This window comes from Lithobates pipiens, unplaced genomic scaffold, assembly GCF_037356315.1.
Source record: "Lithobates pipiens isolate NorthernLeopardFrog02 unplaced genomic scaffold, aLitPip1_a1.2 Scaffold_13, whole genome shotgun sequence".
Classification (NCBI taxonomy): domain Eukaryota; kingdom Metazoa; phylum Chordata; class Amphibia; order Anura; family Ranidae; genus Lithobates; species Lithobates pipiens.
In genome coordinates this window covers 116,489,806-116,517,639 of record NW_027507718.1, presented here as the reverse complement: position 1 = coordinate 116,517,639, position 27,834 = coordinate 116,489,806, and the positions used below count along the sequence as shown (strand labels likewise).

The following is a 27,834-nucleotide window of genomic DNA, read 5'->3' as shown; positions in this document are numbered from 1 at the left end:
CTGCTGCCGTGAAGCCTTTTACATTTTTTTTCTATCTGTGTCCAATGGGGAGATTTCTCTTGATTTCCTAACCTATGGACAAAGCAGGAAATGCCTTCTTATGGGATTGGTGCATTGGCACCTCTGTCATCACATAGCACACCAGCAATAGAAACCTAACAGAGGTTCTAACCCTGAATAAGGCTAACATGCAAAGGGTTCCCTGTGATTGCCTCTGTTGTCCAGAAAAGCCTCCTCTAGGCCCTGTGTGTAAGATTGGTTAATTTTTTTTATATGGATAGCTCAACCTACCCAATCCAGTGCTTTGTAACCATTTTCCTGAATATAGAATGGTGTGATAGTATGGTTTACTATAGAGGTTGTCTAAAGCGTTTGAAGATATATCACAGTCTGCTCTTAGATGCAGACTCTTTTTTTCTCTTTACTACTTTTAGAAATTAAAAATACAAGCTCTGGGGCTGTCAACCTCAGCTTTATCTTATGCCCTGTACACACGGTCAGACTTTGACGGAAAATGTGCAATCGGATCTGTTGTCTGAAAATACGATCGTGTGTGGGCTCCATCTGACTTTTTCCGTCTGAATTTCTGACACACAAAGTTTGAGAGCAGGATCTAAAATTTTCCAACAACAAAATCCGATCGTTTAAATTCCGATCGTGTGTAGACAGTTCCGATGGACAAAGTGCCACACATGCTCAGAATAAATTACCAGATGAAAGCTATTGGCTACTGGCCCGTTTATAGTCCCGTTGTATGTGTTCTACGTCACCTCGTTCGGAACAATCGGATTTTCCGACAACTTTGTGCGACCGTGTGTATGCAAGACAAGTTTGGGCCAAAATCCATCGGAAAAAATCAGATGGATTTTGTCGTCAGAATGTCCAATCGTGTGTACAGGGCATTAAAGTGTATCTAGACCCAAGATCAAAAAATGTAATAACAGCTTATCAAGTCTTAGATGGGATGGCTGCATTTGTTTTAGTCACCCCCCCTCCCCCTTAATTTTACATTAGTGCTCCTGCCAGTAACAGCTAGAAAAGCCATCTTAGCAGGGCTGGTGCAAGGATTTTTGGCGCCCTAGGCGAAACCTAATTTTGCCGCACCCGTTGGCTCCGCCCCTTCACTGAGACTTTTGCGACGCCTCTTCACCCATTTCTTCAGCTGTGGTCCACAGGCCTGTACCTGTGCATCTGGACCCGGCCCGAAAACAAATAGTGGATGGCACCGGCTTGCTTAATCAAGCCAGCTGTGGTCCACAAGCTAGGGCAGTATACAGACAGGCTAACTGTATAATTGCCTGTCTGTACGAGTATACAGATACACTTACTTACCTTGCTTTACAGACACCTACTAAAAATAATAATAAATGCACATTTTTGTACCTTTTTGTATGCAAAAGGATCTTAATTTCTTAATTTTTTTTACAAAGGTGGACTTGAACCTCCACACCTCAAATCACCCCAATTTCTTTATTTTCAAGTTTCAGATCACCACAATTCTTCCATCTTCACACGTCAAATCACTCCATCACCCTGAATACTTGTTCCCCTCTGCACCCCTCCTCTGCATCTCGGTTCATCTCAAACCCCCCACACACATATCAGTTCCTCTCACACACAATCTACCCCTCTGTACCCCCCTGAACGTCTGTCCACCCCCCCCACACACACACCTGTTACCCCTCTGTACCCCCTGCAAGTCTGTCCCCCCACACACACACCTGTTACCCCTCTGTACCCCCTGCAAGTCTGTCCCCCCCACACACATACACCTGTTGTCTTTCTGTACCCCCTGCATGTCTGCCCCCCCCACACAATCTGTTACCCCTCTGTACCCCCCTGCATGTCTGTCTCCCCCCTACACACACCTGTTACCCCTCTGTACCCCCCTGCATGTCTTCCCCCCCACACACACACACACACCTGGTACCCCCTGAACGTCTATCTCCCCCCTCCTCCCCTACACGTGCGCACACACACACACACACACACACACCTGTTATCCCTCTGTAGCCCCCTGCACGTCTCTCCCCCCCACACACAAACAATCTGTTACCCCTCTGTACCCCCCTGCAAGTCTGTTCCCTCCCCCCCACACACACACACACGTTACCCCTCTGTACCCCCTGCACATCTGTCCCGTGTCCACACACATCTGTTCCCCCTCTATACCTCCCTGCATGTCTGTTCCTCTCCCCCCCCCCCCCACACACACACACACACACACACACACACACACACACACCTGTTCCCCCTATGTACCCCCTTGCACGTCTGTCTGCCCCCCCACACACACACACATCTGCTCCCCCTCTGTAACCCCCCCACATACATAAACACACACCTGTTCCCCCTATGTGCCCCCCCCCCACACACACACACACACACCTCTGTTCCCCCTATGTACCCCCCCCACACACACACCTCTGTTCCCCCTATGTACCCCCCCCCCACACACACACACCTCTGTTCCCCCTATGTACCCCCCCATACACACACCTCTGTTCCCCCTATGTACCCCCCCCCCACACACACACACACCTCTGTTCCCCCTATGTACCCCCCCCCCACACACACACACCTCTGTTCCCCCTATGTACCCCCCACGCACACCTCTGTTCCCCCTATGTACCCCCCCACACACCTCTGTTCCCCCTATGTACCCCCCCACACACACACCTCTGTTCCCCCTATGTACCCCCCCACACACACACCTCTGTTCCCCCTATGCACCCCCCCCCCACACACACACACCTCTGTTCCCCCTATGTACCCCCCCACACACACACACCTCTGTTCCCCCTATGTACCCCCCACACACACCTCTGTTCCCCCTATGTACCCCCCCACACACACACACACCTCTGTTCCCCCTATGTACCCCCCCCACACACACACACACCTCTGTTCCCCTATGTACCCCCCCCCCACACACACACCTCTGTTCCCCCTATGTACCCCCCCCCCCCACACACACATACCTCTGTTCACCCTATGTACCCCCCCACACACACACACCTCTGTTCCCCCTATGTACCCCCCCACACACACCTCTGTTCCCCCTATGTACCCTCCCACACACACACACACACACCTCTGTTCCCCCTATGTACCCCCCCCCACACACACACACCTCTGTTCCCCCTATGTACCCCCCCACACACACACACACACCTCTGTTCCCCCTATGTACCCCCCCCCCACACACACACACCTCTGTTCCCCCTATGTACCCCCCCCCCACACACACACCTCTGTTCCCCCTATGTACCCCCCCCCCCACACACACACACACACCTCTGTTCCCCCTATGTACCCCCCCCCCACACACACACACACCTCTGTTCCCCCTATGTACCCCCCCCCCCCACACACACCTCTGTTCCCCCTATGTACCCCCCCCACACACCTCTGTTCCCCCTATGTACCCCCCCACACACACACCTCTGTTCCCCCTATGTACCCCCCCCCCCCACACACACACACACACCTCTGTTCCCCCTATGCACCCCCCCACACACACCTCTGTTCCCCCTATGTACCCCCCCACACACACCTCTGTTCCCCCTATGTACCCCCCCCACACACACACACACACCTCTGTTCCCTCTATGTACCCCCCCCCCCCACACACACACCTCTGTTCCCCCTATGTACCCCCCCACACACACACACACCTCTGTTCCCCCTATGTACCCCCCCACACACACACACCTCTGTTCCCCCTATGTACCCCCCCCCCACACACACACACCTCTGTTCCCCCTATGTACCCCCCCACACACACACACCTCTGTTCCCCCTATGTACCCCCCCCCCCACACACACACACACCTCTGTTCCCCCTATGTACCCCCCACACACACACACACACCTCTGTTCCCCCTATGTACCCCCCCACACACACACACACACACCTCTGTTCCCCCTATGTACCCCCCCCCCACACACACACCTCTGTTCCCCCTATGTACCCCCCCCCCACACACACACACCTCTGTTCCCCCTATGTACCCCCACACACACACACACCTCTGTTCCCCCTATGTAACCCCCCCCCCCACACACACACCTCTGTTCCCCCTATGTACCCCCCCCCCACACACACACACACACACCTGTTCCCCCTACATACCCCCCTGCACGTCTGTTCCTAATCCCCCCCCACACACACACACATACACACACAGCGAAATAAACTATAAACTTGACAGAGTACATTTTTTATTTCATGTGTTTGCAGGCTGCAGAACTAAGCATGCTGCCTGAGCTTCCACTATACCTGAGCCAGCGGCGGTGATGCCTTTACTCCAGGAGAGTGGTGCTGCTGCCTGCCTGTTCTTCCATAACAGATGCCCGAGCGACCAGGAGGAGGGGGAGCGGATATCGGCAAGCCCAGAGTTACATGCCATCTCATCCGCCCCAGCCAGTTCCACCGATCATGCTGTACTTCCGGATCGGCCGGCTGTCTCCCCTCATCTTCTCACTGCCACTGCTAGGGCGGCACTGCAGGCTTGGGACAGAAAGGTCCGGGATGTTTTCATAGGCGCAATCGCCCTCTATGAGGCAGCATGTATTTAAAAAATGACAATCCTGGATATATTTTAATAATCCGAATCACAGCGAGTGGCTGGGGATCCGTATTTTGCCGCCCCCCCTACCCGGGCGCCCTAGGCAGCTGCCTGACCCGCCTATTGCTAGCGCCGGCCCTGCATCTTAGTCTAGAGCAGGACTACAGAACACTCCCCTCTCCTCCATAACATGGGGGGGGGTTGTAATGCACAGAGGAAAACTGGCCAGGTTATTTGATAATATTATTAAAAATAAGCCTGCAGAGTGCACAGGGCAGCACTGGCTTTCTGGCATGATCAAAAGGTATTTTGTGCACTTATTGAACCACTCTAATAAAACACATTCAATTATATATTTAACTGACCACAAAGAAGAAAAAAATTTAAGGCTAATTCACACTAGCCACTACTTTACAATACAGCAGCTACAGTGCAGTGTGGTCTAGCTAGATAGCTGCAGTACCAATATTGGCGCATCGCCCTGTTCGCTTTTTTTAAACAAACTTTATTGAAATGCCACACAGACATTTCATTAAGTTCAATGAGCTGCTGTGTGGTGCATGCAGGCAGTGCTTTATCCGGCATAATGCAAAAGAGTAGTGTGAACCGGGTACACAGGAGACAAAGCATTTTGCGGTGGGACTGTGCTGGAACAGCTGCCCAATGAAGTTCCACTGTACCTGGTGTGAAAGGTTCATTGTGACACATGAGTGGTACAACAGCTCCAGCAGTCAATACTGGCAGGGTTGTGTGTACAGCTGGCTGCTACTAAACTATACTGACTGTGACAGAAGAGTTTGTGTAACTTCCCCGAGGCACGTCCATGCGACTGAGATTACTGGGTAGGAAATTATGCAAACTATTCAGCCCGTTAACACAACCTATGATCACTAGCAGGCAGCAGTTCACACAGCCCCGCCAGGGTTAGATGCTTGTTTGTGAAATTTCATCTGACCCCTTCCACTGCTGTACTGAATGATGGCGCTCATCTCCAGTGTGTGCCTGCTACTAGAAACAAGTGCTGTCAATCAGCCCTCGTTATGTATTTGAAAAATATTATGAACTTCCGCGCTTATGGTGTAAGATAAATGAAAGGGGAAAATATGAAAATTAAATTGAAAAAGCATAGAAATGGCACTGTTATGAATTTGGGGTGCTCAAAAACCCCCTAATGACGTGATGGGTTTCTAATATAGATCCTGTGCAAATATTGTGACATATTTTTGAATGCCTCAAGCATATCAAGCATGGTAAAAACACCAGCCATTTGGGTACCAAATGCTTGACAATGCATTTTACCTCCCACCACTCAGTCCGTGGCAAGAGCACCTGAAAGCCACAAAAAAGGGTTGCAATTCTTCTCCTCTTTACTCCTCACCTTTCAGGTCTACCCCCCGCAATATCTCATGACTTCTTAGCACTCTCCATTGACAGGGATGATGGTAAAGTGAAGGGTGTCACAGGTCCTTGCAGCATGTCTGCCAGGAACACACCACCGGCTGCAGAGAATAGCAGGCAAATTTCTCTACCCCAACTGCAAAAACATACAGTCCCTGCCACCCACATGCCCAGTGTCTAAATTGCTGGCTTTACAACCCCTGCCTTTCTGTCTGGTGGATTCTGCCCCCTTTCCGTGAATTTTCAGAATGTGTTGTACCACAATGGCAGGTTCCCAGTCGCTATTCCCCTTTACGCAAGGCCATTCCAGCTCTGTACCATCACGTGGAAGGCAATGCTGTGGCATTGATGGGCAAGGCATTCAACAGCTTGTTCTGCCACCACATCTCCATACAACTGGTGGTGATGATGCAAGATTTGTCAACTCCACCCCTCCCCTTCTTCCTCCATTCCCTCCTCTGCTGAATTGACCTATGAACCACCAGTACCCGCTAGGCGTTCAAGGGGCTATTAAACGAGTCAGGCTAAAATATGCCATGCAGTGCTTCAGGTGGTCTGTCTAGGGGACAGGAGCCACACCGGAGCAGAGATTCTTTCAGCTCTGCAGGGGCAGGCCCAAAAGTGGTTCACGCCACATCAGCTTGAGCCAGAAATGGTCTTGTGCAATCATGGCACTTTCTGCCCTTTGACAGGAAAGTTGACACATGTGCCATGCCTGGCACATTAACTCAATTTGTTGGTGCAGCGTGCAACTCAACTTTGGCAATGCAACAGCGGCTGTACATGCAGCAGATGGCTGTCAACAAGTACCTCTGTGAGTATGGTGCAATTACAGGCTCAGGGTGGCTTGACTTTTTTCCTATGTCAATGGCTGCTGATAAAGGATGCATGAACTGTACTGTCACCATTTGAGGAGGCCACAAGAATGGTGAGCCTTAACAATGCATGCATCAATAACACAATCCCTGTTGTGTTTCTGCTGGAGCAGACTGAGTGGCATTATGGACAGGGCACTCAAAGCAGAGCAGCGGGAGGAAGAGTAGGACTTCCTTTCCTCTCAAGGCTTGTTTTATGCAGACAATATTCTTGCCTTGCCACAGAAGACACAAGAGGAGAGGGAGGAGGAGGATTCTGGCAGTTTTGGAGTCATTGGAGCAGAGAAAGACATACGTCAAACCTTAAGAGATGGTTTTCCATCCCCAGAACACTTGAGAGTAGTACGTGGCTAGGAGGAGGCAGTTCCATATACCGTAATCCTCAGTGACCCCGGGGACTCTGCTTGTCATGCCTCCAAAAACTTGCAGTCCATGGCCTCCCCTTATGTATGGCTTCCCCTTTTCCCCTTATGCTTATGGAGGATCGTTTCTGATTGGCAACCCTCCTTCATTTCCGTTACAACAGAAAAGTCTTGGAAATCATCCTGTCCTCACTGAGGGAGCAGATAAAATATCTTTAGAACACCTTAAAGAGGAGTTTATATAACGCCTTTCTAGACTCTAATAGGTTTCAGTCTCATGGAAAAGCTAGTTTAGAGGTTTTTGTTGGTCAAGGAGGATTGGTGGAGAAGGGGGCCGCCTCAGTGATTCCTTTAAAAAAAAAATTAATTTGTCTGCGCTCTGGGCTGTCAGCTTCCACATCCCATCAGCAACGTCTGCATCATATGGTGGAAGATTTTCTAGGGGTGAAAACCGACATGGAAAGCTTTCCACTTGAGAAATTGTTGGGTTACTGGGTCATGAGAATACACCACTGGCCAGAACTCCACAGACTCAGTTGACTGACTGACTGACATTTTATCAAAATGAATCATTCCTGGATTAGCAACAGATATCAGGCCCCTGATGCAGATTAATGCCGATTAAGGGATTTTGGGATGTGTAATCTGTGCAAGATTGTTTAGGCTCCTAACTTTGTGGGTGTTTGATTTTATAAGGAAGACATTTTCTGGTATAGGTTTCATGGACACAATTAACACCCAGGGACCAAGTTTTCTGCACTTGTTTTACAGGTCCATATAATTAAATTTTTACAGCAAGGTCAATTCTTGCTTTCATCAAGAGTACATCTAAAGGATTGTGGTGTGAAGGCACTACCAACACCCAAAGACCAATTTATTCACACCTGTTACTTCTATCCAACGTCTACCAAACCGACACCAGAATTTATCCAAAAAATCTCTAATCTTGTTCCGAGTGCACTAAATGGTGGCCTCATCATACAGACTGGCACCCCAAGCCAGTGTTTACAAAATAAAGAAAGCTTGCATTGAAAATGTCTTTTTTTTTCTTGATAAATGTAATTTTTGCTGCAGCTGGTTCTATACAGGCATTTCCATTTAAGCATTAATAAATCATTGCTCATTTCAAAATTATCCTTTTTCCAAACTTTTTTTGCATTGATACATTACTTTTTTTGCATTTGGAACAAGGTCCCTTAAATGTACTATTTATCTTTCAATAAGTGTTTCCCAATGCTAAACCTTTCATCCAATTTCTAAATTGCTGCATTTGAAAATTTCAGAAGCCAATATAAAGGAAGAGTAGTTGTAAAAAAAAAAAATAAATCACTTGTGGGTTTAACATAACTTTTTTGTGTCATACGCCTACATACTTTTGCTCAGGGCTTTTTTTCAGCTGGAACGGAGTTCTACCACCTCTGGCTCGGGACCTCTGCTCTCTGATCACCACCATCACTTGAAAGCACAAAAGTCCAGCTTCTGTGTTTACAAGTGACAGCTTAAGGTGCTTTTAACCACTTCAGCCCCGTAAGATTTTACCCCCTTCCTGACCAGAGCACTTTTTACAATTTGGAACAGCGTCGCATTAACTGATAATTGTTCAGTTGTGCGATGTTGTACCCAAACTAAACTTGCCTCCTTTTTTTTTATCACAAATAGAGCTTTCTTTTGGTGGTATTTGATCACCTCTGCATTTTTTTTTGTGCTATAAAACAAAAAAAGAGTGACAATTTAAAAAAAAAAAAAAAACATTTTTTTTTACTTTTTGCTATAAGAAATATCCCCAATTTAAAAAATAAATAAATACAATTTTTTTAGATAGTTTAGGCCGATATTTATTCTTCTACATTTTTTTTTCTTTTTTTTACAAAAATATCGCAATAGGCATATATTGGTTGCTTGTGCAAAAGTTATAGCATCTACAAACTATGGGAAAGATGTATGGGATTTTTTTTTTTTTTTTAACTAGTTATGGCGGTGATCTGCGATTTTTAGCAATACTGCGACATTGTGATGGACAGACCGAACAGACGCTTTGACACATCATTTGGGACCATTGACATGTATACAGCGATCAGTACTATAAATATGCACAGATTACGGTGTAAATGTCACTGGCAGGGAAGGGGTTAACACTAAGGGGCGATCAAAGGGTTAAATGTGTGACTGGCTATAGGCGGAGACATCTTGTTCTGACTTCGTAGGAACAAACGAGATGTCACCTCTCCCCTGACAGAACAGGGATTTGTGTCTTTACACACACAAATCCCTGCGCTGGCTCTTGTGCGAGCGATTGCGCATTGGCCAGCGGCAATCGCAACTGTTGGCCATGCGCATCAGGTCCCCCCAGTGCAGCGGGGGGTTCGTGGTTGAATTCCTGCACCTATTTTCTGAGAAAAAAAAAAGCCTTGCTTTTGCTTATAGGTGTCCCTCAAGATGGGAGGTATGCAGCAGTGCCCACCAGCGCTGCCGATCAATGCCCATCAGATCCGCCTATCAGGGCCCATCAGTGCCGTCTTTCAATACTATCAGTCAGTGGTGGTCCGTCCATAGGGGGCATACGGGCCCCACCCCCCCAGCAATAAAAAAAATAAAATTAGAAAAAAAATTCCTTTCACTTCAGCCCTGGAAGGATTTACCCCCTTCCTGACCAGAGCACTTTTTGCGATTCAGCACTGCATCGCTTTAACTGACAATTGTGTGGTCGTGCGATGTTGTACCCAAACAAAATTGACATCTTTTTTTTCCCATAAATAGAGCTTTCTTTTGGTGGTATTTGATCACCTCTGCAGCTTTTATTTTTTTACGCTATAAACAAAAAATAGAGCGACAATTTTGAAAAAAAAACGCATTATTTTTTTACTTTTTGCTATAATAAATATCACCAAAAATTATTTAAAAAAACATTTTTTTTCCTCTGTTTAGGCCAATACGTATTCTTCGACATATTTTAGGTAAAAAGGTAAAAAAAAAAATCGCAATAAGCACTTATTGATTGGTTTGTGCAAAAGTTATAGCCTTAAAATAGGGGTAGATTTATGGCATTTTTATTAATATTTTTTTTTTTACTAGTAATGGCGGCGATCAGTGATTTTTATCGTGACTGCGGCATTATGGCAGACATATCGGATAATTTTGACACATTTTTGGGACCACTGGCATTAATACAGCGATCAATGCTATAAAATTGCATTGACTACTATAAAAATGTCACTGGCAGTGAAGGGGTTAACCACTAGGGGTGGGGAGGGGTTAAGTGTGTCCTGGGGCATATTTATAACTGTCTGGGGGATGGGCTAGCAGTGATACGACACTGATCGCTGCTCCCGATGACAGGGAGCAGACGATCAGCGTCCTGTTACTAGGCAGGGCAGAATTGGGAGATGCTGTGTTTACATCGGTATCTCCCTGTTCTTCAGCTCCGTGACACGATCGTGGGTATCCCCGCGGACATCGAGTCCGCAGGTCCCATGGGCGCGATCACGGAGCTCGCGCCAGGCATGTAATTCAAAGTAACGTACAGATATGTTTGCACAGTTGTGCCATTCTGCCGACGTAAATATACAGGCGGCGGTCGGCAAGCGGTTAAATGCACTGTCTTCGTTTGCAGGATTTTTACGTGCTTTGTGGCGCATTCCAATGCACCGAACAACTTCTGCCCATAGTATCACTGCGGGCGGGTGCTTTGTTCTTTGAGTTAAGACATTACTTCTGGTTTCCCTGTGCCAGAGGGAAACCGGAAGTGAATTCAGAAGCTCCGTGGAACGCACGGCCCAGGTGAAGTTGGTAAGTAAGGGCTCTTTCACACGGGACGGATCCTTGCTGATCCGCCCCGTGGACATCCAATTGCTCAGCGGGGGATTGCTCCGTCGATCCTCACTGAGCAGGAAGATGACAGGTCAGTCTTTGCACACTGTGCAGGGACAGACCTGTCAGAGCACCGCGCTCCCCTATGGGAGATCGGATGACAACGGATTGCAGTGTCTGTCGTCACCCGATCCGATGACAGATGGAAAAGTAGGTTTTTCCTTCATCACACTTTTTTGGATCGGAGCGGGTCGGATGTCAGCGGACATGTCACCCCTGACATCCGACACTCCATAGACCTCTATAGAGCATCCTTCAGGTCCACCTAAAAAACTGACAGGTGGACCTGAACGGATCGGTCATGTGAAAGAGACCTAAGGCTGCAAAATAGGTGAACTGTGAGTGCCACTCAGCTGTGTTACGAAAGCAACTGACTATTTGCTTTCCTAACATTGAGGCACCTCTCTGTTACCTGATTGGCTACAACGACAGGTGCTGCTATTGGATGCCTATCAGGAGGCTGGAGACGCATGAAGGACGGCTCATTGCTGTCACCCGCAGCCCCACAGACACAGGGTAAGTGCTAGGCAGATGGCGAGCGGCGGGGGGCACACTGGCATTTGATTGGCACAGTGGCAGCATATGATGGGCAGTTGGGCACACTGGCACCATTTGGCACAGTGGTTGCAATTGATGGTTTTTTTCAGTTTGTTTGTACCCCGCCAAAAAATTTTGAGCACCAGCTGCCACTGCTATTAGTGCCCATCAATGCTGCCTATTAGTGCCCATCAATGCAGTGACCATCAGTTCCGCTTATCAGTGCCCATCAGTGCTGCCTATCACTGCACATCAATGTAGCTTCATTGGTGCCACCTCATCCTCTGCCCTGCTGACCCCATCCTATGTCACACTGACACCATTCTCAATCTCTGCCCCACCGACCACATATGTGGTACTTGGACGAATCATGTCTCCGATTCTGATGAAGAAGCCATAGCTGTTCACTATGAAGGGCTGCAGCTTCAGAACCGGAGACCAAAACGTATACCGCGCCTGGGGAGGGACACATTTAGAGGGGGCGACTTTAGTCTTGTCTAGGGCAGCACAAAACCAAAATCTACCACGGAATAGGACCCAAATAAAAGTGCACAATAATTATTTTGATATGTATTCAATTATGGGAAATTCTGGCTGCAAAAGAAAAGCCCCACAGCTGACTGAGCTGTATTCTCCAGAGGTGAGGTGTGCAGGTAAAATGCAGCACACGGCTTTCATCCCTTCCCCTCACTGAATAGTGCAGTGTTTGCAATAAAACAAACTTTATGTGTGTACTAACAAGAGTGCTAGAGAGCAGAGCATCCATCAAGGAGACGGCGGCGTGTGAAGGAGGAAGTGAGGCGGGCGGGCCCTGGAAGCGAAATATCCACATCGCGTTGGAGGCTCCTCGCTTGCCTGAGTGTCCCTTTGTCCCTCCTCTCTCCGCACAGCCCCAATGACAGCGGGGACCCCCGGACCCATGCCATCCTGATCCCGGCCCCAGCATGCCGGACCCAGAGCCGGACAGGAGCAGGAAAGGCCAGACGGAGGGTGACAAGACAGAGCATGGCACGGCTGGGGTCCTGGGTAAGGCTTCGAATAAACACTAGAAATGAGGAGGGGAGGCGGGGGCACCGTGACATATGAGGCTGCTATGGGTGACACCATGTGTGCGGAGAGATGTGGAGGCTGTCTGCGGTCTTTGTGTGGGCACCTTGACATCGGCCAGCTGGGGATGTACGACCTGCTGGTGGCAGGCAGCTGTCATAGCTGACATTGCAGAGTCTCTACCTACCTGCCTCGTGCTCTTTTTTGGAGGCATGCTTTGTGCACGTTATAGTGGGGAGGGCAATGTGTGCTGCATCATCGGGGGTGACACCAGGAGAGGACATGCATGGCTCATGTACGATCACTACATTGGGCATTGCCTGCTGCTGACACTTTGTGTGTATTGGGGAAGGAGATCACCGGTGCTGCAGTGGATGAGTGCATTGTGTTTAGGCTCCATGGAGTGTGTATTCTACTACCTGTCTGCCACCACATAACCAGACCACCTACATGCCACATGGATGTCACCCCTGATCTCTTCTGCATACTACACTATTACCGCTTACTAGGCTTTTGTCTAATGACATGGTACTGCTATGCCCCATTTTGGTGGACTAATCTCTACATTGGAAACCTTATTCTGACCCTTGATTTATGACGGTAAGCCACCCCTCCATAACCAGCCTGCGGCCCTTGGGGCACCTATAGATATGCGGGTTTCAATACTGCTCTGCTATAGCAATCTCATGCAATGTGTCTCCTGAAACATGTCCCCAGTAACTCCTATATCATGTTTACAGTCTTTGACAGTCTCCTCGTTTATATCTGTACTCTCTGCCCAACTCTTGTGTTGTTATGTCAGAAGTCTCTGCCCATCTCTCGTGTCATGTCAGAAGTCTCTGCCCATCTCTCGTGTCACGTCGGCAGTCTCTGCCCATCTCTCGTATCACGTCGGCAGTCTCTGCCCATCTCTCGTATCACGTCGGCAGTCTCTGCCCATCTCTCGTGTCACGTCGGCAGTCTCTGCCCATCTCTCGTGTCACGTCGGCAGTCTCTGCCCATCTCTCGTGTCACGTCGGCAGTCTCTGCCCATCTCTCGTGTCACGTCGGCAGTCTCTGCCCATCTCTCGTGTCACGTCGGCAGTCTCTGCCCATCTCTTGTGTAGAGGTCGAATGATATGGGTTTTTCTCTGGCCGATGCCGATATTTAGAAATCGTGGCGGCCGATGGGCGATAAATGATGCCGTTTTTTTTTTTTTTGGGCCGATATGTCAGGCCGATTTTTTTATTTATTTTTTCCTTTCCCCCCCCCCCCTTCATCTCATAAAATCTAAGTTGGACACCTTTCACACTGGGGTGTTTTTCAGGCAATTTTGGACTAAAGATAGCGCCTGTAAATTTCCTTCAAAACAGCTCCCCTGCAGTCTGTGTGAAAGCCCGAGTGCGTTCACAATGAGGAGATGCGCTGGCAGGACGTTAAAAAAAAATAAAAATAAAAAATCCTGCAAGCAGCATCTTTGGAGCGGTGTAAACCGCTCCTCCACCACTCCTGCCCATTGAAATGAATGGTCAGCACTGCTGAAGCACATGCAATGCGATTTTGCAGCAGTGCTTCACTGCCCTGCTAGCAGCCGAATAGCGGGGCTAAAATGACGGTAAATCGCTGCTAAAACTTGCAGCGTTTTACCATCAACGCCTGCCCGATCCAGTGTGAAAGCAGCCTTAATAAGTGATGCAGAAAATTTCTTACACATTTATTAAACAAAACAAATCTCCAATCAGTTCACTTGTATGTATAATTTAGATTAAAAAAAAATCTATTTATTAAATACACAAAAACAGGTACTCAAAACTTTTGGACGAAAAAAAAAAGGGCTAACTTGCGTATTAAAGACCTCTGCGCAAATACCGCATCACATAAAATATTGCAACAACCGCTGTTTTATTCCCTAGGGTCTCTGCTAAAAAATATATATATATATCATTTTTGGGGCTTCTGAGTGTTTTTCTAGCAGAAAATACTGGATTTTTACTTGTAAGCAACAAGTGTCAGACAAGATTTAGTCTTTAAATGGTTAAACTGAGAACTTCTACACAGGGAGTTCAGCCCATTGAAGAAGAAACATTGTATCACTTTGATCTTTTCTTGGCAGCCCAGAGAGGAGGAAAGTCCTTCACTGATGTCTTCAGGCAACTTACATTGACTTCTATTACAGAAGTCTTCTGCAAGTCGCGCTGAACATGTAATCGGCTTTTTTATCAGCACAATCGGCCGATGACGATTAATTAAAAAATGCCAAATATCGGCCGACCTCTACTCTTGTGTCATGTCGGCAGTCTCTGCCCATCTCTTGTGTCATGTCGGCAGTCTCTGCCCCTCTCTTGTGTCATGTCGGCAGTCTCTGCCCCTCTCTTGTGTCATGTCGGCAGTCTCTGCCCCTCTCTTGTGTCATGTCGGCAGTCTCTGCCCCTCTCTTGTGTCATGTCGGCAGTCTCTGCCCCTCTCTTGTGTCATGTCGGCAGTCTCTGCCCCTCTCTTGTGTCATGTCGGCAGTCTCTGCCCATTTCTTGTACCGTGTCTGCAACCTCCAACCGTCTCTTGTATCGTGGCCGCAGTCTCTGACCATATCCTGTTGTGTGTCTGTGGTCTGTGACATTGAATATTGTATACCAATTAATACATTTTGGTGGCGGAGCTTCAATATTGCATGACCGCTGTAATCAGTTAAGGACAGATTGGTTTAAGCTGAACTATAAGCTGAACTATAGGAAGTAGAAAAGCCCTTCCCTGAAGTGAAGCTGCCCCAGGGTAATTGCTTATATAGGTATAGGGGGCCATAAAATGTGCTTTTACTTACTAAATCCTCTGCTCCATTAGGCTCCTTCCATGCTTTAAGACTGTTCCCTGCATCCCCTTCTTTCCAATACTCCAGTGTTACAGGTCCTCTGACGACATCAAGTACAATGCAGGGACCATAGACCTATATTGGACATGAGGATAATACACTGCCAGAGCATAGGGGAGAAGAGGAGAGCGCCACCTGCCAGGGGATCAGGGAAATACAACAGTTTTTTTTTTTTTTAGTATCTTGAACCCAATTGAGCATTTAACCCTTACACTGTGAGAGAAGACTGACTGCAAGGAAGGAATTTTTTAAGAAAAGACTTTAAATTGCATCAACATACAATGTACCATCCAATACTTTAGATCTTTAACCCTTTTTTAGACAGTGTGCCCATCTAATTTGCAACTGATAATGAAGATATGCCAGGGCAGTACAGACAGGGTTAATTCTGATAAATGTTACTTACCAGCCCTAGGGGAAAGCTAGGTAGTAGTTATCAGCAATTAAAAAAGGTAAGCTACAATTTTTAACCCCCTTCCTTTTTTTTTCTTATGCTACATAAATGAGAACAAATATAAATATGGTATTATCCCAATATGGCTGTGTAAACACACTTTTAAAATTCAAAAGTTTGCACCCCTCTGGAGTATTGGTAATATACAATATACACCACTTTTAAAGAAAACAGTGAGCAGGCAAAACATATTTCTTTATTTCTGATGGGATTCATATTGAACTGTAGGTCATAACAGACTTTCACAGTCCTAAAACAAAACATGCCAACAAGTAAACAAATGAAATGACTCCTGCTCAAAAGTCTGTGTATTGCCCCTTTAGCATCAATGGCGGTGTGCAGTCTTTTAGAATTATTGTCTGAGGGCCCAAATTCTTGCAGTTTTTTTTCTTTTAATAAGCACATATCTGAAAAAGTGCTTTTTTTTATTTATTTTTTTTTTTTTTAATTTATTTTTTTATCCCTTTGGGAGTTCAGCTATAATAAATGTTTGACAACTTATTTTCACCAAAAAAAAATAATAAAGATATAGGCAGTTTGGGAGGCCATTGGCTTTAGGAGCAACTGATTAAGGACCATTGACCTCTGGGCAAATAAAAGGAAACTAAAACTTACTAGAATATCGATCCATATATGGGCAGGGAGGTTGTACACAAGACAATCTATCAAGCCACTTGTGTTTTACCAGCCTGTCAGGTTTTTCCCGAACGATCAGTGCTGATCATTGTATTTTGACAGCAGGAATGTCTCTCCATTCTCAGAATATAATACCACAGTGGGGAGGATTCTCCCGTCCAACTCATAATGTATAGGCTGTCTAAATCCCACACACTTTCTCCATACGATATCTAGGGATAATAGGATTATTAAGTGTTCCACAGCACACACTTTACAGGTAATAGACCTTCACAGAGCCCGGGCCCACAGTAAACAGACAAATAGGAAATATCCCACTATCAGATATAAAGTAAAGCCAGCACTCCTGAGGGGAATTCTAAACCTCATCAGATATATTGACGACATCATATCCAGCTGTTGCCTCATAAATGGAGTACAAAATGTAAATTGAAAATGAAGACTGCAGGGAAAGAAAATGAACTGCCTCTGTTAGTAAAACAGACACATTATTGGTACCTGAAGCAGAATGGGAAAGGAATGGAGTCTCCATATAATATGTGGAAGCCTGAAGCTTTCCTAGTGCAATGGAATATCCTTGGCAAAGCCGAGATCCCAGTGGCACAGTGAAATAATACATAAGCTATGAGCAACCTAATTGGTAACCAACCCTATGAAATCAGCAATACCATTTCCCAGCAAGAATGCTGGATACTGGTATTGTCTCCTTACAGTAAATCCAGGGAAAATGTCCCCTTACAGTTGGTCTCCTGTAGCATCGCAAAGGTTAAATGCTCTTTTAAGTCTGTGGGCCACAAAAAGCTGTTTTACCTACCCAATCCTCCAATCTCCTGCTATCCCCTCAACTCTGGCATTGACTGTCCTTCAGCATACAAACATAGAACTATGTGCTCTGCATTGGACTTGATGATTTCTGTACTGTAGGAAAGAACAGGCTGTCTTATAACCCAGAAAAGCCTGCAGTGGAAGAGGATCAGGTGTTAAAAAGTTATTTGTGTCCCCCTAGACTTGAATGAACATTTCATTATTTAAAAAAAAACAAAAAAACAAACGTCATACTTACCTGCTCTTGGCACTAAGCCTACAGTCTGAAGTCGCCAAGCAGACATCTGTTTACACTCACCAAAGTCTGCATTTCACACTTATTTTTACCAGTAAACTGAGCTTATATCGTGAAATACAGTATTTAGAAGTCTGTGACACTGTTTTGATGTTAATAAGAAATAAGTGTGGCCTCTTATACTAAAATGCCAAGCTAGGATGTTGAATTTTAAAAGCAGCGGCAAGCATGCTGATCTCGCACATTTGCTAATCTGATAGAATACCGCTGCTTTTAGGCCTCGTACATACTGGATGTTATAATAACGTTATAAAAATGCCAGTAGCTTTGCAGTGAGTTTTTCAGTGTTTTTGCAATAGCAGTTTTTAGCGTTTATTTCAATGTACTCAAAAACTTTAAACGCTGGTAAGCTACGTTTTTGAGTGAATATCTGTATTTTTTGATATTGGAGCATTTTTACAGTTGAAAAACTCCTCTCAGAACCACTAGTTTTGGTGTTTTTTTTCCAGCCAAAAAATGCCCCAGCCAGTAACCGTTGATAGCAGCCTATGTGCACATGGACACATAGGATAACCTGAAGAGTTTTATTGACTGTAAATAAAAAAAAGACAGAAGCCAAAAATAGCAGATGTAAACATATCCAAAAACATCTTGTGGGCATGAGGCCTTAAAATTCAACATCAAAACAGTGTCAGGGACATCTATATACTGTATTTTTTTATGTAAGCTCAGTTAACTGGTAAAAATAAATTTGGAATGCAAGACTTCAGTGGGTGTAAAAAGATGTCTGCTTGGTGACTACAGACTGTGGGCTTACTGCAACTGAGTGCGGGACGTGCCAAGATGGCCGTGACGGAACGTCACGTCTGTTACAAGATTTGATGGGTCGCCTAATCTGACGGAACACCTGCAGCTGAAAGTAGAACATATAGTGAGATCCTGAGATTATGATTTTCCCTATAAATAAAGTAAATATAATGTAGCATTTCATATAGAGGGACTTGCAATCTGATACTGAATTTTTCACATTTGTAACTATGCAATTATCAAAGCTCATACTCACTGCTGATTGAAGAGCTGCTGGACTTCTGCAGAAAGACCACTGCTTCCTCACGGAGAGCAAGGGTCCTACTTTGCATACTGACAGTGGAAAATCTTTTCTTCTAGGGCCCCATGTACACTGCAGTCGATAAACGGATGCTTAAGAGCAGTTGGGCTTTTTTTTCAGGAGCCCCTGAACTCTGCTCTATGTTCTCTTATCAGTACATGTACACAGGGTCGTTTATAAGAGAGAGAAAATATATAGTTGGGAGGGTCTACTGATGTGCAAAATGTGTTATCTATCAAAAACGCTTCTAAACGCAAATGCGGCATGTAAAGTGGCAAAATGGATGTTTTTAAACGTCCATTACTAGCTGTTAAGTTCTAGCGTTCTGGGGAGCTTTTCTAACGCCCTGTGTACATGAAGCCTAAAGCCTTGTGCACATGATCTGATTGTTGGCAAGCCGAGCGTCTGACTTTTGTCCAAAGGGCATGTGCCAGGAACTTGTCTTGCACACTAACGGTACACAATTGTCGACCAACAAACAAGAACATAGTGACATACTACGGGGGAATTTTTTAGATCTTGAGCGCCCCCCCTTTGGGCCCCATCTGCTAATTTAGTGTTTGAGCATTGACTCCGAGCATGTGTGTTTGTACTTTCGACTTTTCTGTGACGAACTTGTGTCCTACAATACGAAAACGGACCATTGTCCGCTGAAAATTTACTAGCCTGCCATCCAACATTTGTTGACCGAAAGTTGGACAACAATTGTCAGAAGGAGCGTACTAACGGTCAGATTTTAGGTCAACAGTCTGTCAACAGACAATCCCCTGCCAACAATTTGATCATGTGTACGAGGCTTTAGGCTGTGGCTGCTTTCTACAGAAACAAAAATTTATTGCACATTTTTTGTTTTGATGCACTTGGAATGTATTTAGCTCATTAAAACTTTTAAACTGATAATTCAATTTTACTTTAATAGTGATGTTTTCATTGTGTTATTTTGTTAAATTTAATTATTTCAAAGAGTCTAAAGGCAAAATTTTATTGGTTTTGAAATGAGTTAAAATCCCCGTAAGGTTTATTTTTCCGTGCTGTCTGTACCCCATTGGGAAGATTTTCCTTTGCGTCAGATCAGGAAGCAAAAGGAAATCTATCCAAAGTAAGGGGAAATTTTCACTTAGATATCTCTTACCAGAACAGCTGTCCTCCCTGTTCTTATTCTGGTCCCAACCACAAATTTTGGATTTTCTCTAATTCTTTGTGCCTATGACATTAATCACCAGGAGAAATATGTGAATTTTCCTAGCAAGGACAGCTATAAAACCTTGATAGTGCCCTAACTACTTCTTGCTACAAAAATTGTTTAGCTTTAGGTCCTCTTTAAATGGAAAGTATAAAATACTGAACGTAAACTTGACTACCTGTTTAGTTACAGCTTGATGGACACCAAGTGCACAGTATGGTGAGAATGATGAAAAACGTTTGCCGTATTACTCATTGTTTTATGAAGATCATTTATTAGCATTGCCATCACTGTTGTCAAACAATATCAGACTTAGTTGTTGGACTGAGCACAATAAATGACATGGACACGTATAGAAAATGCACTAAAGTGATCGGGGAAAAAAGTAATTACTAGACATTTGTAATCCCCGATTTAAGTACATTTACTAGTTTTGATGTGCGAACAGTGCCCTACGTTGCTTCAGGATACATGTAACTTCCTCTTGCCTTTGAAGTGTGTGGATGTAATTTTATTACTCGTTTTCATGTTGGATTTGTTAAGTAAATGTTTTTTTTTTTTTAACTAGAACTCAGCATTTCATCTGGTATGATTTTTTATTTTTTTTTGTTCCTGCTACCATATTGTTGTGTGTGTGTGTGTGTGTATATGTGTGTGTATGTATGTGTGTGTGTGTGTGTGTGTGTGTATATATATATATATATATATATATATATATATATATATATATATATATATATATATATATATATATATATATATATATATATTAGGGCTGTTACTGATTAAAATGTTCGTGTTCGATTAATCGTTTTTTTTAAATCGATCGACTAAGTTCTATTAATTATAATGCACATACAGCTCCAACTACTTTTAGCTGATCTCCTTGCATTGCAACTCTGCATTAGTCAGTGGTAAATGTGATATACACTATATACAATCACCTGACACTAGTTGGTTTCCACAATCCATGACTAAACTTCACGGTTCACACAAATACATTTTAAATTCAAACTGTAGCACTGACGTAAGTCATATTTTTTTCCACAATAGCGTGACAATCCCTCCACCTCCGGTCTATCTAATCACTCTCTCCTTATGGCATGGACCCCTGTGCAAACAGGTGGCCATGCAAGTGGGTATCAAAAGGGTTAACACGGATCATAAACTTCTCTCACATCTCCTTAGATCTCAGCAAGGACGCCAGGTCATGGGTAGAAAGAAAAGCTCTAAGTGATCACCACTGAAGTATAAGATTAAATGTTTGTGTTCAAACACAAACTACTCACATGAAGATGATAAAAACAGCATGTAAAGCCAGCAATCGTGTTAGTTCCGTAGGGCAGCATCGGGGACATCATGCGTAGCTCCTCCCCCTTACACGTTATGTTCAATCAGAACTTTGATGTCACTGGCCTCCTCCCCCTTCCCTTCGTTAGCAGATGGAGGCACTTGGGGAAGGGGGAGGAGTCCAGTGAGGTCCCAGGATCTCAGACAAAACTCCTTGAAGACCCGGAAGCCGGCAGAGAGGTGAGTATCGATCAATAGAATTTTGATCGATCAAAAAAATGAATCGATTAATCAAGGAATTAATCTTTAATTTCCACAGCCCATATATATATTGAAACCTGTAGTGGAAAAAAAAAGCAATAAAAATTTTGTTTGGGTACAGCATTGCATGACATACAAAGTGTGACGGTGCTAAAAAGCTGAAAAATTGGCCTGGGCAGGAAGGGGGGGGGGGGGGGTGAAAGTGCCCAGTATTGAGGTTGTTAATGGCAGTCTGTGTGTTTCCCCCAGCAAAGAACCACAAGCAATTTGTAATATATTTGTCTTGGTCTGCCGGTGACATTCACTTCTGTGTGATTGCAGACAAATGCAAGAGTAGTGGGAACGCTGATGTGTCTGTGAGCCTGGGGACTGGAACATCCACCGCGTTTGATTCATATGTCCTATAATCCGTGCTTGTGTTTCACATGTCTTGTGTAGTGTGCTGATGACAACAGTAACTAATGTATCACCAGGGTTATTGTAGAATGGGGAATAGGATAGAATTTATAACCTGTACATTATAGAATTACAGTTTTTGAAATATGAATATTTCCCAAAGTGCATGGTAGTTTTCCTGAGTTTGTTTTTAAACAGTTTTATACTTGTTGCAAATATATTTTGCAGAAATTTGTATGTACAATACAATGTGAAAAGGCCTTATTTTTGGGGATAGACAGGTTTCATAAGAGCCCCACCATGCTTCCAAAGAATTTTCTGGTATGCTCATTGACTTGTAGCAGAGTTCCAGTCTCCTAGTCAATGTTGCACTAATAACTTTATAGAGATTGTTTTAATTCATCATAAGCATAAGGGCCGGTTCACACTGCGGGCGATGCGAGGCGACACGACTCGCCTCGCCGCTATCTTACAAGTCGCCCCTGTTCTGTACAATGGAACCGTTCTGAGAGGAGCGACTCGAGTCGCTCCGACTCAGAAAAAAGGTTCCTGTACTACTTTCGGGCGACCTCGGGGCGACTTGCATTGACTTCTATACAGAAGTCATCTGCAAGTTGCCGCTGAGGTCGCGGCAGGTCGCGGCGAGGCAAGTCGGTGTCGCCTCGCATCGCCTGCAGTGTGAACCGGCCCTTATATTACTGCCCATATACACATACATATATTTTCTGAAAGCAAATGACCTGTAGAATAAAAAGAAGGTGCTACTGATTGACTCTGAATCCCAATCCATGTTTGGATTGTACTCCAGTGGCTACTGACAGGTGGTGAGGAAGCAATGCGGCAACTCGCTGCTTGCTTTAACCCCATTTTACCAACAAATGCACCGCAACCGGGTGTCTGTGGAGTATCCTTGTGGACATGACTGTGTGAATATAAAAAAAAAACACATTTTATTCATCAGTTTAGACCAATATGTATTCTACATATTTTTGGTAAAAATCGCAATAAGTGTATATTGGTTTGCGCAAAAGTTATAGCAAATATGAAATAGGAGAAAGATTTAGGGACTTTGATTTTTAATTTTTTTTTTATTGTTTTTACTAGTGATGGCGGGGATCAGCAATTTTTAGTGGGACTGCGACATAGGGTCAGATTTGTCCACCTCAAAGTGACGCTTTTTGGTGACCAGTGACACCAGTACAGTGCTCAGTGCTATAAAAATCCACTGATCACTGTATAAATAGCACTGGCAGGGAAGGGGTTAACGATAGGGGGCGATCAAGGGGTTAACTGTTCCCTAGGGAGGTGTTTCTAGCTGTCAGGGGGATGTACTGACGGAGTAGAGAGAGAGAGATCACTGTTCCTGATCACTAGTGTGTCTCTATCATCTCTATCTCCTCCCCTGTCAGAATGGGGATCCCACTTGTGGGGATGCCCATTCTACCTCTCTTCACCGCGTTTGTGGGTGGCCAGCAGACATTGATTCCGCCGGACCCGTGGGTATGCTCCCGTGGCATGCGGCGGGTGTGTGCCCACTGTATCTAATGCATGGACCGATGTACAGGTGTGGTTCACACAGCCAGGCCGCCCTGCTGCAGTATATGTGCGGTGGATGGTCTGGAAGTGGTTAAGCTGCAATAGGCAGTGGACAGGGTGCTTCTGTCAGGATGCTTCTTGCCCTACAGCTAAGTTGACCCAACTTGTAACGATGCTCTCCGCTGAACACTACACATTTAGGCAAATGGGAAAATGCCTAAATGCCCCGCAACCTCAGGCAATGAGTGAGGCCGCGTACACACGGGCGGACTGTTCGCTCAACTTTGTCCGCTGAACAGTGTTTCAGCGGACAGTCCGCTCGTGTGTGGGCGTTCAGCGGACAGTTTCAGCGAACAGTCTGCTAAACAAAGTTTTTCGGAATTTCCGAAAAACTGTCCGCTGAAACTTTGTTTCAGCGAACAGTCCCCTCGTGTGTAGGCTTGTTCGTCAAACTAAGTTCCGCGCATGCTCAGAAAGGATTTACACGCCGAAGGTTGCATTGCAGTGTATAGGACGTCGTTTTCTAGTCCCGTCGTACGTGCCGTTCACGTCATCGCGCACGGTTTCAGCGGACTGTTCGTTCATCGTGTGTGGGCAAGTCCGTCCATGTTAAGTTTGAGCGGACTGTCCGCTGAAACTGTTTGACAAACAAAGTTGAGCGAACAGTCCCCGCGTGTGTACGCGGCCTGAGGCTGCAAGGCATTTGTTGGTAAAATTAGGTAAAACTGGCAGTGAGGAGGCGTCGTATTGCTCCCTCGCCACCTATCCAAAAGTGGATGGAGCATCAGAGGCAAGGGAAATTTAGACACTTGTAGACGCCTGTTGGTTTATTTTATTTCATTTTTAAATTTTTTTTACAGGTGCCTTTTTTTTTTTTTCGATTTTGGAGAGACATCAGGGGTCTAAACAGACCTCTGTCTTTTTTTTAAAAATGGGGACCGAAGACAGTTGCTTTCTCTGCAGCTTGAGCTGTACTGTATATGAATGAATAGGAGTCTGTATAGACTCCTATTCATTCATAAAATAAAACCTAGAACACATTGTGTACTAGGTTTCATTCACAGATTGACTCATAGTAAACTGTGTTTGCTATGTGTCAGTGATGAAAGAATACAGAAGTGATCATTACTAAGGCTGGGTTCACACCTATGCAGTTTAAGTGCTTTTTGCACTTTCCAGATTTGCACTGCAGTCCATTTACCATGGTTTCCTATGGAACACGTTCTGTAGTACAAATCTGCAAAATCCAAAAAGCACTAAAAATGCCTAGGTGTGAATCCAGCCTTATCGCTGACTGTAATCTTCAGGTAACACATTTACCAGCCCCCGCTTTCCACCCTCACAGATATGTCAGTGGCAGCAGCTGGTGATAGAGCCGGCTAGTAGCAGGGGCGCCCGAACATCAGGGAGGTGGGGGGCAGTGAAGGGGGGGGTTAGAAAGCCGGGGGGGAGTAAACATTTTTTTTCTTATGTTGGTAACATTTGTACAGGTTATACTATATGTCTTTAAAAACTTCAGTAAAGACTTGTTGAAAGGGAAAGATATGTTCCACTGAACGTTTAATTTTTCTTTCATCATATGTTCATAGTCTGTTAATCAGGTTTGTGATAGGTTTACTTTAAATAAAAGACAAAAACATATGTACGGTATCTTTCAAAAAGATCAAGAAAAGTATTTTTTAGGAGTGCGTTCTCTTTTGTTGTCTTCGTTGCATTTGACACAGAAAATAACAAATATGCCAAATATGTACTTAGCTTTTAAACACACTTTTGGGCAATGCATTTTGGCGTGAGCCATTGGAGACCAGTAATAGAGAGGGTTTATATAACACAGTAGAAGTAGAAAAAAAAAGTGAAATATAAAGGAGTTCAAATGCTGCTTCCTGAAAATAAAAGGAAGCCAAGCATCAGAAGGACACAGGATATCGATGCAGCTTCAAAAATGGCAGATTTGCTGCTTTTATCTGCTCTTTCATCTCCTGTGTATCCAAAGCACTCATAACTGACAGGTAGAGTACTGTTCTATCCAGCCACTAATGCAGCTGCTGATCACATCATTTTTCCTTTTAACATGATATGTCGAGTGAGTTCACTTATGGACTGCAAATAGTCGATGCTGCATTCTAAGCATGCCTGTAAAACTCAAACACCTATTTCGGTGACGTTTTCTTTAAACCAATATTTTATTCTGATGACTGCATGATGGTTAAAAATAGATAATTAGTTCTTTCTTGAGCTGCTTTTGGTAATTGCACTCTAAGCATAGCCCACTTAGGGCAAAATAACTGCTCTGTTTTAGAGCAGGGAGGGCAAGGAGCATATACTAACCTTCCACTTAGCTCCTGCCACCCTATTTATCCATTGGACAAAAAAAAAAAAAAAACAGCACTATTGGGTCTAGAGACAAGCGACATGCTCCCCTTTGCACAGTGTGGGCTCAGTACCAAAGCCAAGCAATTCCACATAGGGGTGTGTTGGGCCATTACAGCCTTTTAAAGTGGTTGTAAACCCTGGGAAAAAACAACAACCTGGAAGACAAAGGCATAATGAGCTAGTATGTATTGCATACTAGCTCATTATGAAATACTTACCTTAAAACAAAGCTGTTGCAGCGGTCCCCATACACTGCTGTGACGGGCAACATGTCTGGAATGTTATTTCCAGGTTTGCAGTCTCCAGTCACTGTGATTGGCCAAAGCCGCAATGACGTCACTTCCACTCATGTGCGTGGGAGCCGCCAGTAACTGCACAGCAGCCGAAGAAATGGCACGTATAAGCCGTTTCTTCAGTGTGCATATGCCGATGACGTCCGCACATGCGTATACAGTGAGTATCTCCTACACTGTGCAAGTTTAGGAGAAATTCACGGTACCTACAACTAAGCCTCATTAAAGGCTTACCTATCTATATTTTAGACAAGGCTGGCTAAATATGATAAATTGACACTTTGAGTAACATTTATAAAGCAGTTAAATGGTCACAGGATACATGTTAATTCTATAACATCAGCATTGTAATAGCAATACAAAGAAAGTTATTTCATTCTCATATTTATTACTGCATTATCAATAGGAATTCATTCCTATAGATGTTCTTTGTGCTAGAAACACATTTCCTTTTGCCTATTTATCTTAGGGGTTATCTCCAGGGATGATGTCTAGATAAGCAGCCATATCACACACAATTGTTGCCAGCAAAATGCATCTTCCATGGGAATGAATGTTAATGAACATAAATGTACCTAAAGCTATATCAATGATATGGACAGAATAAATGGTTGATAGTACATGTCAACGTTCCTCTTTGTTTTTGTATCCTAACTTTTTCAAACTATTTATTTATATATTTTTTTTGCGTACCATGGGGGCCTTATTATGACCAGCATTGATGCATTTTTGGGAGAGGAGGCTTAACATTAGTCTTGTTTGTCTGGAGATTCTCTGTACAATGACTAGATTATGCATGCAGCACATTACTACCCACTTTGGTAAAGCTGGCCTTAGGGGCCAAACTCGAGAAACCTAGAAATAAATTTCCAGTACAGTTTCTTAATTATGTTGTTTTAAAGAGTCGCTTTGCCCTAAGTAGACAGCTCTATATTGAAGGTGCATATTTCAGCCAAAGCTTGTTTGTTTTTGTTTTTTTTAAATTTTCTGACAGCTGAGGGTCCATAACCCCCCTCCTAGAAAAAAAAATTGCTTTTAGTTGGATTTTTAAACAGGACCTTGCATGCAAAAATGACATTGCAACCTTATAATTACAAGAGTACATCATGTGCAGTACATTGATCCATTTTGTCCACTCAGCTTTTTAAAAAGAACAAGGGAATAATCAATCCTATTTAGTTTTATAAAAAAAAAAATCACTCTTGTCAGGATTAGACACGGTGAAAGATGAGCTTGTGTATAGACAGTGCTGGTGGCATAGATATTCAGTATCCTGGATCACTAGGATGGGTACCTAGCGTGGCATGCAAAGGACTGTATTGTTTGAAAACATCTAGAGGCAGAGTGGTATCAGACACGCCCTTCTCCCAGATCGATATGGGAAAATGAAACGCACATGATTGATTGCCAGAGGTAAAACAGCGTAGACTGCTCTGAGCTAAATGCAGAAGTTCTTGGTGTATGGACAGCCCCCGTCTGATTTTTAGCGCTATTTGTGATATGTTGGTTATATTTAATAGCTAAAGTGGAACTTAGGGCAAAACTTATATTTATTGTGGACAGATTAAGGGACGGTTATAACCCCTGTCAATTCTTTGCCATCTCTTTCACTTCCCATATGAAATGAGAGCAAATCCCTCCAAGGTGGATTAGTCTCCATTTGAAGGTTCTCCTTTTGTTCCTGTTCTTGTGACAACCCAATATTTGGGAATTTACTTTCAATTTTGATGATAGCTGTCAA

General features: G+C 44.5%; 1 protein-coding gene across 4 annotated transcripts in view; it reads left to right on the top strand.

The window, feature by feature from the left end:
• Positions 1 to 12,398: 12,398 nt before the first annotated feature.
• Positions 12,399 to 27,834, top strand: part of ANO8 (anoctamin 8) — a 150,336-nt gene continuing 134,900 nt past the window's right edge. For 2 of the 4 annotated variants that reach the window (XR_013272187.1, XM_077475424.1), the window contains exon 1: positions 12,399 to 12,636. Coding sequence is in view for 3 of the 4 variants with exons in the window: in XM_077475424.1 (XP_077331550.1) it covers positions 12,555 to 12,636 (82 nt within the window). In the remaining variant the exon portion in view is untranslated. The remainder of the gene's footprint in view (positions 12,637 to 27,834) is intronic. The other 2 variants (XM_077475425.1, XM_077475427.1) reach the window with 1 other exon arrangement.